This window comes from Hyperoodon ampullatus (assembly GCF_949752795.1).
Source record: "Hyperoodon ampullatus genome assembly, chromosome: 18".
In the NCBI taxonomy this organism is placed as follows: Eukaryota; Metazoa; Chordata; class Mammalia; order Artiodactyla; family Ziphiidae; genus Hyperoodon; species Hyperoodon ampullatus.
This window is the reverse complement of record NC_136931.1, coordinates 29,792,041-29,805,385: the sequence shown is the minus strand read 5'-3', so window position 1 is coordinate 29,805,385 and position 13,345 is coordinate 29,792,041. Positions and strand designations below refer to the sequence as shown.

General features: G+C 57.2%; 2 protein-coding genes across 2 annotated transcripts; both read right to left on the bottom strand.

Moving 5' to 3' along the window:
• Positions 1-399: 399 nt before the first annotated feature.
• Positions 400-2,003, bottom strand: LOC307066096 (metallothionein-1E; the record flags this gene model as incomplete). Its single annotated transcript, XM_079723182.1, has 3 exons — positions 400-491; positions 1,198-1,263; positions 1,976-2,003. The coding sequence occupies 3 exons, from the start codon at positions 2,001-2,003 to the stop codon at positions 400-402; spliced, it is 186 nt and encodes a 61-aa protein (XP_079579308.1).
• Positions 2,004-5,088: 3,085 nt separating this feature from the next.
• On the bottom strand, positions 5,089-12,036 carry LOC307065961 (metallothionein-1E; the record flags this gene model as incomplete). Its single annotated transcript, XM_079722986.1, has 3 exons — positions 5,089-5,180; positions 5,886-5,951; positions 12,009-12,036. The coding sequence occupies 3 exons, from the start codon at positions 12,034-12,036 to the stop codon at positions 5,089-5,091; spliced, it is 186 nt and encodes a 61-aa protein (XP_079579112.1).
• Positions 12,037-13,345: the final 1,309 nt, after the last annotated feature.

The following is a 13,345-nucleotide window of genomic DNA, read 5'->3' as shown; positions in this document are numbered from 1 at the left end:
TAAGGGGAATAGAGGGAGTGTGTCCTCTGTGTGTCCAGTGCCCTATGTCATCTGGCGAGGCTTTCATTTGGAGCTGAGAAACTGAAGCTCAACTTAACCTAAGGGGCTAAGACGCTCCGTGTGCGTGTGTTTTGGGGGGTGGGGGGGTACTCTTTGGTCCAGAGCCGAGGTCTCTGCACGTCCAGTCCAGTTCCCCACGCCAGCCCTGATGGGCACGGCGTCTCTTTGTTCAAGACAGACAAAGGAAGACAGAGCCAGAATAAAGTCAACAACTTTTATTACAACTCACATATTTCACAGAAAAAGGAATGTAGCGTCAGGTCCGCTTGTATGAAAAACGGTAAAATGCAGGTTTGTCCTGGTTGCTCTGTTGACACCCGGGGCAGGCTCTCCGCGACATCAGGCACAGCAGCTGCACTTGTCCGAGGCCCCTTTGCAGACGCAGCCCTGGGCACACTTGGCGCAGCCCACGGGACAGCAGGAGCAGCAGCCTGGGGAGGCAAGGGCAGCGTGCAGTCGGACCACGCGTTGTCCGCAACCACCCTTCCCAACAGCAGGCCTGGCCCCAGCCGCCCTCAGGCCCAGACCCTGAGTTTACGATGGTGTCCTCTGTCCTGAGATAATTGCTCTCAGGCACTAGGTTCAGGTTGCCTGCCCCATCTGTGCCCGGGACAGGGCACAGCGCCTTGGAGAGACACTGAGCAGGGCCTCTGGGGACAAGACAAAGCCAGCCCCCAGCACCACCAGTGATGTGAGCCACGTCCTCAGGATCAAAGTGGAGGCAAACCCCTCACAGAGCAGCTCCCGCTCGGGATAGGGAGGCTCTGGGCTGCTTCGACAGGAAGGGGCTGCACCAGGTCCGAGAAGCCACACAGGGTCACTCGTTCATGTCCCTACAGTGCTTCAGTGCCTGGGAGGATTCAGAAGCGTGACTCAGGAGGGAGGAGGACTAGTTCTAGTGACAGGTCTGAGGTTGTTTGTTGGTGACCCGTCTGGGCCTCAGTCTCCCTGTTCTCTAGTGCGCGCCTGGGTCTCGGTCATGTCGAAGGCGATTCCAGCTCTGACTGGGAATCCCTTCCTGGTGAGGGGGGTGCCGGGAAGTTTGGTCACTGTCCTGCTCCTGCCTGCTGAGCTCTGGGCTCCCTCCTCGCACTCAGCCCACACCCCGCATTGCCAGAGAAGGCCCCGCACACTCACTCTTCTTGCAGGAGGTGCATCTGCAGGCCTTGCAGGTGCAGGAGCCAGCGCAGCTGCAGGAGCCGCCTGCCAGGAAGGGAAAGGCCAGCAGTGAGCAGGGAGAGGGATGCAGGAGCTACAGCAGACGGTCAGCAATGCCTCCCTGAGCCCTCCTCCTCCGTCAGGACGCGGCCCTGGGAGCTCGTGTCCACTCAGGCGGATAGAGAAGCCCCAGCTCGTGTCTTCTGGTCCGAGGAGAGTAGGTCCCCTCCTGATGGGACTCCACAGGGAAGGTCCCAGGCTCCAGACCCAGCCCAGGCTGACTGGGGCCGGGGGCCAGGGCCCATGGCGTGAACCCCAAAGAGGCAGTGTCCCCTCCTCCCATCAAGTCCTGGCAGCTCCGAGGCCTCCTCCAAACCCTGGGTCTAGCAATTCCGTGACCTGCTGGGTGACCTCAACAAAGGCAGTCTTGAGCCTCTGTACCCCCCATTCAAAAATAGAGGCTGGAAATCTCTGGCGATCTAGTGGTTACGGGACAGCGCTCTCACTTCCTAGTGTCTGGGTTCCGTCCCCGGTCAGGGAACTAAGCTCCCACAAGCTGAGTGGTACAGCCAAAAAACAAAAAACAAAAAATAGATTAAAAAAATGCTGTCGCTGCCCTGGCTGGGAAGAAAGCACTGGGTGAACCGTGGCCGTCCACTTGTGCTCAAATTGAAACTTCTTCCTCATCTAACCCCAGGGACACTGTGTCCTGGGCTGAGAAGCGGGCATCCAAGGCCCAGAGCCAGGGGTTCCTTACCAGTGGGGCAGGAGCAGTTGGGGTCCATTTGGAGCCAAGGCGAGGCCGGGGGTAGAAAGCAAGCGGCCAAGAGGCCCGTGAGCTGGTGGGAGGCGTGTCGAGCCTAGGAGCCTGCTTGCAGTGTTTGTACCCAGAGGAGGCGGCCCGGGCGCAGAGGTCCCACCCCCTCCTTGCACCCGCCCCGCGGATCTGCGCCCGCCCCGCCCGCAGCGCCGGGGGCCCGGCCGTGAGCAACCCCTGGGGCCGAGACAGGATTCTCCCAGTGTACGTGGGTCCGCTCTGCGCACGGAGAGCCGTATTTGGTGCCTGCTCGCCGGTAGGGACTGTTTGCCAGGAGGTGCGCGGTGTCCTAGCCTCCCTGTCCGCCCCTCCCGATTTTCCCGAGGGCGGCAGCCACCTTGTTCCGGGATTTTCCAGCAAGCCAGCCTCTGTATCCTCGCTGTCTTCCCCACCACCGGCCCCCGCGCTGTTGTCTTCAGGTTCCCCCTTTCCGGAGCCCGTGTGCAACCCTAGTCTCGCGCTCCCGTCCCAGGCATGGCTGGATCCTGGGAGTTGTGTGCAGAGAGCGGCGGTGGATGTGACCTTCACCACCAATCCTCCGACTCCCTCTTCCCCCACCATTTCCTGTCCTGGTCCCCACGATGGTCCTTAGGCAGCGTTTCTCTAACGTTTCTCCGTAAGAGCACCGCGACCAACTCAGGCCTCTGCCTCCCATCCTTCCTTCTTTTCTGCACTACTGAATGGATGGATGGGCACACTTGTCCCTGTGCTCCTGGCCTAAACTTGGCAGGGGATTTCCTGATCCTAGCCAGTCCACCCTGCACCAGGATGGAGGTTCCCAAAGGATGAGATCCCACCCCGTGGAAGGGATCATTGTAAGTGATGGGCAGACCTGGCATTAAATAGCAAAGCATGACAAGTGGTTATTTCCCTTTCAGTATTCAGCAGTGGGAAGGGCACTGAGCAGGCAGTCACATCCCTCTGCATAGCTCTGTGACCTCTCTGGACTTTAGTCTCCCATCTCTGCAGCCAGAAGCACAACTAGACTGTCTGAAAGGACACTTCCAGCTCTGAGTAATGATAGGCAGGACTCAGCCTTCAGTGACCTCCTAATCAGCGACCTTTGGCAAGGAGGTGAGACAGCCTTGCTATAGCTTCAGACCTCTGAATATGATCTGTGTGCCCTTAGGCAGGTTGCTGAAACTCTGGGTAGCTGGCGCAATCATTCCAGCCCCTGCAGGTTCACTGTGTTACTGGTTCAATATAGATCAAGTGATAGGAAGGGTGGGCATTGATTTTGTGTTTCTCCAAATGGTGTGGCAGCATTTTATCCTGGGGGGGGGGGCGGCTATTGCAGGGCATCCACACTCCCCCTGCCAGTGGATCAGTAAATTTGCAATCAAACCTTAACCTCCAGCCTGGAGTGATGCTTGCAAAACCATGAGCCTTTCCCCAAGAGCTTGTTGGAATTCAGCAAGATTGTGTCCCAGTAAAGTCACTGTGAACAGAAGCATCCTAATAGACAGAGTTTATTAAGCCCTAGTGAGGAGCTAGGCCACTCTCAATACCACACAGGGATATCATCTCCTTTTTATAGGAAATGGAGACTTAGAGAGGTCGAGCGACTCATTTAGGATACGCGGCTGGTAAGGGCCACTGTGGTCTGTGAACCAAGACTGCCTGACACCAGCACCCACGCACCCAGCACAGGCTGGCTCCTGAAATCCCCTCTTCACACAGGACACCTGTGGGTGAGTGTGGTCCTGACACTTGGGCCACGTGACTCGTCTTTCTCTTTGACTTTCCATCAAATAGCAAATCCCTCCAGAAGTTGTCAGGAGGACCAGCTCTCGCCATTATTTACAGGTCACTCAGCGCCTCACTCCTTCCTAGTAAATACCACCACCACGTTGTAAATGCAGAATCTGACACTACCCTGCACAGGCAGACATGAAGTCCTTCATCTGGAACCAATTTCCAGGTACTCTGCCTCTTGTTGGGAAGTGGCTGGGCATTACCTACAAATTCCTAGTCACTTTGTGGTTTCCAGTAGCCAAGGGCTGGATTTTGAAGGCAGCGTTCAGCCTGACCTAAAGGAACTTCCAAAGATTCAGAGCCAACTCACCACAGGGAGCTCTCAGGGGTAGCAGGTGTCCTCTCACTGGCACTGGGCCAGCCGAGACGGATGTTCCCTGTGGGGATGGTGGGAAGAGCTACTTCAGGTGTGGGTGATCCACACAGTGGGGCGTTTGAAAGTGTTTTCCGTGTTCAACATACTCCTTTGATGAACTCATGGTTTTTTTTTAATAATTGAAGTGTAGCTGATTTACAATATTGTGTTAGTTTCAGGTGAACAAACATGTTTTTACTTTTTAAATTTTTCCTGTACTACTCTGATCCTCATACATTTATTCAAATTTATTGAATCAACAATTGGGTTTTGTATTTTGTGTCCTTTGAAATTTTTCTTAGTAGTTCACTTAATTTTATTTTACCAAAGTTTAGGTTTGTGACGTTAGAAAATAAAAACCACAGCTAGAAAATTCACACATCTTTCAGTGCAGGGAGTTTGAGACTTCCAGGTAGGGATTCAGGTAACTGGAGGTGTGATTCCAGCTTCTTTAGAGTCTATGAAGCCTAAAATCTATGAGGACGTGAAGTTAGCCAGGGAAATCAGAGGATGGGAAATGAGGCATGGAGAAGTCACCAACCCTTGCCATGCCACGAACCCTTGCCATGAGAATGGAGGGGACCTTGTATCTGCTCAACACCCTTAGAGCATCTGGTCTAATGCTCTTCCATTTTACGGAAGATGAACCCAGTGAGGGAGTGTGGCTTGTCTTAGGCACTCAGTTTGTGAGGGACTCACATTTTGTTCCAGTACCCAAGTCTCTGCACTTCTCATCCAGTCTCCTACACCAGCCCTGGTGTAGGGCAGGAGCCCTTATTCCCAATGCACAGAAAAAAGAGCCGAGTCGGAAGAGTGTCAACAGCTTTTATTACAACTCACATATTTCATAGGAAAGGGAATGTAGCAATCAAGTCAGAGTTGTATAAAAACACAGGTCGGCCCGTGGTCCTCCATTGACACCTGGGGCAGGCTCTCCGCGACATCAGGCACAGCAGCTGCACTTGTCCGAGGCCCCTTTGCAGACGCAGCCCTGGGCACACTTGGCGCAGCCCACGGGGCAGCAGGAGCAGCAGCCTGGGGAGGCAAGGGCAGCGTGCAGTCGGACCACGCGTTGTCCACAACCACCCTTCCCAACAGCAGGCCTGGCCCCAGCCGCCCTCAGGCCCAGACCCTGAGTTTACGATGGTGTCCTCTGTCCTGAGATAATTGCTCTCAGGCACTAGGTTCAGGTTGCCTGCCCCATCTGTGCCCAGGACAGGGCACAGCGCCTTGGACAGACAGTGAGCAGGGCCTCTGGGGCAAGAGAAAGCCGGCCCCCAGCACCACCAGTGATGTGAGCCACGTCCTCAGGATCAAAGTGGAGGCAAACCCCTCACAGAGTAGCTCCCGCTCGGGATAGGGAAGCTCTGGGTTGCTTCGACAGGAAGGGGCTGCACCAGGTCCGAGAAGCCACACAGGGTCACTCGCTCATGTCCCTACAGTGCTTCAGTCCCTGGGAGGATTCAGAAGCGGGCCTCAGGAGGCAGGAGGACTAGTTCTAGTGACAGGTCTGAGGTTGTTTGTTGGTGACCCGTCTGGGCCTCAGTCTCCCTGTTCTCTAGTGCGCGCCTGGGTCTCGGTCACGTCGAAGGCGATTCCAGCTCTGATTGGGAATCCCTTTCTGGTGAGGAGGGTGCCGGGAAGTTTGGTCTCTCTCCTGCTCCTGCCTGCTGAGCTCTGGGCTCCCTCCTCGCACTCAGCCCACACCCCGCATTCCCAGAGAAGGCCCCGCACACTCACTCTTCTTGCAGGACGTGCATCTGCAGGCCTTGCAGGTGCAGGAGCCAGCGCAGCTGCAGGAGCCGCCTGCCAGGAAGGGAAAGGCCAGCAGTGAGCAGGGAGAGGGATGCAGGAGCTACAGCAGACGGTCAGCAATGCCTCCCTGAGCCCTCCTCCGTCAGGACCCAGTCCTGGGAGCTCGTGTCCACTCAGGCGGATAGAGAAGCCCCAGCTCGTCTCTTCTGGTCCAAGGAGAGTAGGTCCCCTCCTGATGGGACTCCACAGGGAAGGTCCCAGGCTCCAGACCCAGCCCAGGGTGACTGGGGCCGGGGGCCAGGGCCCATGGCCTGAACCCCAAAGAGGCAGTGTCCCCTCCTCCCATCCAGTCCTGGCAGCTCCGAGGCCTCCTCCAAACACTGGGTCCCGGTCTAGCAATCCCCTGACCAGCTGGGTGACCTCAATCAGGACAGCCTGGAGCCCCCGTGACCTCAGTGTTAACAGAGAGGCAAAGGGAGACTGACCTGCTCCCAGGGGCCTGGCTCCCAAGAAAGCCCCGGACCCGTGACAGGAGTCCTCCTGAGCTCAAACTCAAAACCCTCCCTTGTCGTCCTGTGCCTGGGAAGGGGGCATCCTAAGGCTCAAAGCCAGGGCTCCCTTACCAGTGGGGCAGGAGCACTTGGGGTCCATCTGGAGGAGAAGTGAGGCCCGAGGTCCAAAGCAAGGGGCGAAGCGGCTGCACGGGTCCGGTGGGGGCCGTGTGGGAGCGAGGAGCCCGGGGGCTCAGTTATAGGCCGAGGAGGCGGCCCGGGCGCAGAGGCCCCGCCCCCGCCTTGCACGCGCCCCGCGGGTCCGCGCCCGCGCCCACGCCCGCGCCGTCCGCAGCGCCCTCAGCGCCCTGGGCCGGGCTGTGAGCAACAGGCGGGGCCGAGCGCACGATTCCACTTCGGTGCCGGCTGGAGCGGAGGAACCGGGTGCCGTGCGGTAAGCGGTGTCCCAGCCCCCTGGCCGCCCCTTCCCAATGTGCCCGACGGGAGCAGCCACCCTGTTGGCGGGTTGTGCAGGAATCCAGCTCCCGCGTCCTCCGGTCTTCCCCGCCCCGGGCCCCGCGCCGCCGGCCTGCGGGTCGCCGTTTCCTGCAGCCTGAGAACAGCCCCCGCCTCCCGCTCGTGTCCCTGGCTTGGCTGGAGCCGGGGAGCGGTGTCAGAGACGGCAGGCGTATGTGACCCTCACCACCGTTTCGCCCAGCCCATGTGTCCCCAGGCGTTGCCAGCCCCGGTCCCCACCACGGTCCTTTGGAAGCACGTTTCCGGTACCGTCTCCTGGAACGGCAGCGCGGTGAACATTGCCTTCAGCCGCTAGTCCTCCTCACTTGTGTTTTCCTTTCCTGGAGGGATCATGGCTCATTTCGGCGGGGGCTTCTTTGCCTAAACTTTCCAGGGGGGCTCCTCACTGTAGCCGGTCCACCCCACGCCAGGGTGGAGGTTCCCTAATCATGGGATGCTCCCCAGGGACGGCGTCATTGTAGGTGATAGGCAGCCCTGGCGTTAAATAACAAAGCGAGACAAGTGGATAGTTCCCTTTGAGTAGTCCCGACAGTTACTCACCGTGGAGTCCAGGCCAAGCCTTGTTAATCACTTTTGCTCTTTGAACTGTCACACCAACCGGGAAGGGAGATCCTAGTCAGGAGCCCGTTTCCCAAAGGCCAAAGTACCTACAGTACAAGGAGGCTCCGGAGGCAGGCACACGGTGCTGGGGAGTGGTGCCCTGCTTCTGTGCTTTTGTCGCTTCGCAGCTGAGAGAGGGAGTCAGTGAGAAAGCTCCCCTTTGGCCCAGAGCTGTGTCCTCAGCCCGTCTCTACCATGTCCAGCTCAATCCTGGGGGCGACCAGAGTGACAGAATAGGAATGGATTTATGACTTTGTGGCTACCTTCTGACTCTCTCCTTCAGTAGTGCTCAAGAGGTTTCTTTTGGTATAACGTATTTCGGAAAATCGCTGAAAAGAGAATGGTAAGGAAATCCTGATGCAGGTGACAGCAGAAATGGCAGGATCCTTCTGTATGTGTTAGGAGGACACCGACTGTGTTACTCACGGCTTTCTACCTGTAGTGTCAACGGCTCTTTGCGTGAAGGCAGGATAACCCTCTCAGGGGAACTGGTCCCAGGCTCACAGGGTTGATGAGGACGGCCCAGAGCACAGAGCTAAACACACCATCCTTGCTTGCGTGTCTGGAAGGAGGACAATGTCTCCTAGGCTAATGATAACAAATAAATAAAGAGATAAATAAATGAATCGGTGGTACGATAGATTACTCCCTGAGTGCCCAGTATGTTCTGACCTTCTTTGCATGTATTCAATTCTGTAATCCCGAGAGCCAGACACTGTTATTTTGCCCTTTAGAGCAGAGGAGACTGAGCCAGAGAGAGGTTATGTCACAGGGCTATGTGTGACACAGATGGGACTGGCCCTCCTGCAGGCTGACTGCAGCCCCCCGCCCAACCGGACACCATGTCATCCCATGAAAGGTGAGAACACTGAACACCTGGCACAGAGGCAGCAGTGGGAAAGCCCTGAGCTGGCAGTCAGAGCCCTCTGCACAGCTCTGTGACCTCTGTGGGCTTCAGCCTCCCACCTCTGCAGCCAGGAGCACAGCTGGACTGTCTCCGAAGACCCTTGCAGCCCTGAAAAAGGAGAGGCCGGATTCAGCCTCCAGTGATGTCATAACCAGCCCCATGTGGCCGGGAGGTGAGACAGCTGTGGTGTAGGTGTAGTCCTCTGAGTATAGGCTGTGTGCCCTTGGGTAAGTTGCTTAACCTCTCTGCAATTGGCACCATCACTCCAGACCTTGCAGGTTCACTGAGTCTGTGCAAATGCTGTGGCGGTGACTCGTTCCATGGGGCTTGTTGGAGAACATCCCTACGCCCTCTGGCACTGGATAAGCAAGGTTCCTATCCACCTCTGCCCTCACCATGAGCTTGCTTGCAAACCAGGGAGCCTTTCTCCAGGAGCTTGTTGGGAGCTCAAGGATTCTCTGTGCACAAATGTCCGTGTGGAGAGAGCGATCATAAAGGACACCGTTCGGGAAGCCCGAGCTAGGAGCCAGGCCACTATCTGGCTTATTCCCCCTCATTGAAATTAATCTTTTTTATCGAAAGGAGGAAATGAAATCTCAGAGAGTATCAGTGACTTGCCAGGTCAGGAAGTGGCATGCTGGCTGTGAACCCGAGTGCCTGACACCAACACCCACGCACGCAGAACGGGCCGGCTCCTGAAATGCCCCCTTCACACAGGGCACCTGTGGGCAATCTTGCTCCTGACTTCTGAGCCACGTGTCTCCTCTTTCTCTCCGAGTGCCCATCAACTAGGAATTCCCTCCCCAGACCGCCAGGGGGCGCAACACCTGAACTATATTACCTGTTCCCTCAGCACACACTTCTTGCTAATAAACAGCACCAGGCCCTCCGCACTGCAGCACCACCATCACTCTGCAGAGGAACACATGAAGTCCTTCTTCTGAAAGCAAGTCTCAGGGAAACAGCTGGGAAATTCCCACCAAATTCAAATCACTATCGGGGTGTCAAGTAGCCACGGGCTGCATTTGAGGGAAGGGAAGATGTCAGCCTGATCTAGGGAGGACCTTGCGAAGATTCAGAGCCAAGGCCCTGCAGGGAGCTGTCACGGGTGGCGAGTGTCCTGTCAGTAGCCCTGGGCAAGCCAAGACTGATGTTCCCTGTGGGGAGGCAGGGGGCAGAGCTGCTCCGGGCGTGTGTGGTCCGCACAGTGGGGCATCTGTGAAGCGTTCCCAGGACTCGGGCACACCTTCCATGTAAGTGCAGCATATGAAAGCGTCCAGCTTTCAGAATTGCTCCTCCACGTATGAGGGTGATTTGACGTGTTGAAGGGAAAAATGGGTGTCACATATAGTGTCCTTTTACATTTTATCTTAGCGATTCTTTTTACTGACCAGGGTTAAAACTGTGGCCGAAAATACAAATAGGTCTTTCCAGGGTGTTTTAGACGCCAGTCCCGTGTAGAAGTCAAACAAGAGGGGTGTGGGATTCCATCCCCTCTGGGTACTTTTCCAGGCTCTCATCACCGAGGACTGAGTTTGGCAGGGGCCCCCAGAGAAGGAAAATGAGAAATGGACAACGTTCTCTGCAATCCATACTCGTAAGGGGAATAGAGGGAGTGTGTCCTCTGTGTGTCCAGTGCCCTATGTCATCTGGCGAGGCTTTCATTTGGAGCTGAGAAACTGAAGCTCAACTTAACCTAAGGGGCTAAGACGCTCCGTGTGCGTGTGTTTTGGGGGGTGGGGGGGTACTCTTTGGTCCAGAGCCGAGGTCTCTGCACGTCCAGTCCAGTTCCCCACGCCAGCCCTGATGGGCACGGCGTCTCTTTGTTCAAGACAGACAAAGGAAGACAGAGCCAGAATAAAGTCAACAACTTTTATTACAACTCACATATATCACAGGAAAAGAAATGTAGCGTCAGGTCCGCTTGTATGAAAAACGGTAAAATGCAGGTTTGTCCTGGTTGCTCTGTTGACACCCGGGGCAGGCTCTCCGCGACATCAGGCACAGCAGCTGCACTTGTCCGAGGCCCCTTTGCAGACGCAGCCCTGGGCACACTTGGCGCAGCCCACGGGGCAGCAGGAGCAGCAGCCTGGGGAGGCAAGGGCAGCGTGCAGTCGGACCACGCGTTGTCCGCAACCACCCTTCCCAACAGCAGGCCTGGCCCCAGCCGCCCTCAGGCCCAGACCCTGAGTTTACGATGGTGTCCTCTGTCCTGAGATAATTGCTCTCAGGCACTAGGTTCAGGTTGCCTGCCCCATCTGTGCCCGGGACAGGGCACAGCGCCTTGGAGAGACACTGAGCAGGGCCTCTGGGGACAAGACAAAGCCAGCCCCCAGCACCACCAGTGATGTGAGCCACGTCCTCAGGATCAAAGTGGAGGCAAACCCCTCACAGAGCAGCTCCCGCTCGGGATAGGGAGGCTCTGGGCTGCTTCGACAGGAAGGGGCTGCACCAGGTCCGAGAAGCCACACAGGGTCACTCGTTCATGTCCCTACAGTGCTTCAGTGCCTGGGAGGATTCAGAAGCGTGACTCAGGAGGGAGGAGGACTAGTTCTAGTGACAGGTCTGAGGTTGTTTGTTGGTGACCCGTCTGGGCCTCAGTCTCCCTGTTCTCTAGTGCGCGCCTGGGTCTCGGTCATGTCGAAGGCGATTCCAGCTCTGACTGGGAATCCCTTCCTGGTGAGGGGGGTGCCGGGAAGTTTGGTCACTGTCCTGCTCCTGCCTGCTGAGCTCTGGGCTCCCTCCTCGCACTCAGCCCACACCCCGCATTGCCAGAGAAGGCCCCGCACACTCACTCTTCTTGCAGGAGGTGCATCTGCAGGCCTTGCAGGTGCAGGAGCCAGCGCAGCTGCAGGAGCCGCCTGCCAGGAAGGGAAAGGCCAGCAGTGAGCAGGGAGAGGGATGCAGGAGCTACAGCAGACGGTCAGCAATGCCTCCCTGAGCCCTCCTCCTCCGTCAGGACGCGGCCCTGGGAGCTCGTGTCCACTCAGGCGGATAGAGAAGCCCCAGCTCGTGTCTTCTGGTCCAAGGAGAGTAGGTCCCCTCCTGATGGGACTCCACAGGGAAGGTCCCAGGCTCCAGACCCAGCCCAGGCTGACTGGGGCCGGGGGCCAGGGCCCATGGCGTGAACCCCAAAGAGGCAGTGTCCCCTCCTCCCATCAAGTCCTGGCAGCTCCGAGGCCTCCTCCAAACCCTGGGTCTAGCAATTCCGTGACCTGCTGGGTGACCTCAACAAAGGCAGTCTTGAGCCTCTGTACCCCCCATTCAAAAATAGAGGCTGGAAATCTCTGGCGATCTAGTGGTTACGGGACAGCGCTCTCACTTCCTAGTGTCTGGGTTCCGTCCCCGGTCAGGGAACTAAGCTCCCACAAGCTGAGTGGTACAGCCAAAAAACAAAAAACAAAAAATAGATTAAAAAAATGCTGTCGCTGCCCTGGCTGGGAAGAAAGCACTGGGTGAACCGTGGCCGTCCACTTGTGCTCAAATTGAAACTTCTTCCTCATCTAACCCCAGGGACACTGTGTCCTGGGCTGAGAAGCGGGCATCCAAGGCCCAGAGCCAGGGGTTCCTTACCAGTGGGGCAGGAGCAGTTGGGGTCCATTTGGAGCCAAGGCGAGGCCGGGGGTAGAAAGCAAGCGGCCAAGAGGCCCGTGAGCTGGTGGGAGGCGTGTCGAGCCTAGGAGCCTGCTTGCAGTGTTTGTACCCAGAGGAGGCGGCCCGGGCGCAGAGGTCCCACCCCCTCCTTGCACCCGCCCCGCGGATCTGCGCCCGCCCCGCCCGCAGCGCCGGGGGCCCGGCCGTGAGCAACCCCTGGGGCCGAGACAGGATTCTCCCAGTGTACGTGGGTCCGCTCTGCGCACGGAGAGCCGTATTTGGTGCCTGCTCGCCGGTAGGGACTGTTTGCCAGGAGGTGCGCGGTGTCCTAGCCTCCCTGTCCGCCCCTCCCGATTTTCCCGAGGGCGGCAGCCACCTTGTTCCGGGATTTTCCAGCAAGCCAGCCTCTGTATCCTCGCTGTCTTCCCCACCACCGGCCCCCGCGCTGTTGTCTTCAGGTTCCCCCTTTCCGGAGCCCGTGTGCAACCCTAGTCTCGCGCTCCCGTCCCAGGCATGGCTGGATCCTGGGAGTTGTGTGCAGAGAGCGGCGGTGGATGTGACCTTCACCACCAATCCTCCGACTCCCTCTTCCCCCACCATTTCCTGTCCTGGTCCCCACGATGGTCCTTAGGCAGCGTTTCTCTAACGTTTCTCCGTAAGAGCACCGCGACCAACTCAGGCCTCTGCCTCCCATCCTTCCTTCTTTTCTGCACTACTGAATGGATGGATGGGCACACTTGTCCCTGTGCTCCTGGCCTAAACTTGGCAGGGGATTTCCTGATCCTAGCCAGTCCACCCTGCACCAGGATGGAGGTTCCCAAAGGATGAGATCCCACCCCGTGGAAGGGATCATTGTAAGTGATGGGCAGACCTGGCATTAAATAGCAAAGCATGACAAGTGGTTATTTCCCTTTCAGTATTCAGCAGTGGGAAGGGCACTGAGCAGGCAGTCACATCCCTCTGCATAGCTCTGTGACCTCTCTGGACTTTAGTCTCCCATCTCTGCAGCCAGAAGCACAACTAGACTGTCTGAAAGGACACTTCCAGCTCTGAGTAATGATAGGCAGGACTCAGCCTTCAGTGACCTCCTAATCAGCGACCTTTGGCAAGGAGGTGAGACAGCCTTGCTATAGCTTCAGACCTCTGAATATGATCTGTGTGCCCTTAGGCAGGTTGCTGAAACTCTGGGTAGCTGGCGCAATCATTCCAGCCCCTGCAGGTTCACTGTGTTACTGGTTCAATATAGATCAAGTGATAGGAAGGGTGGGCATTGATTTTGTGTTTCTCCAAATGGTGTGGCAGCATTTTATCCGGGG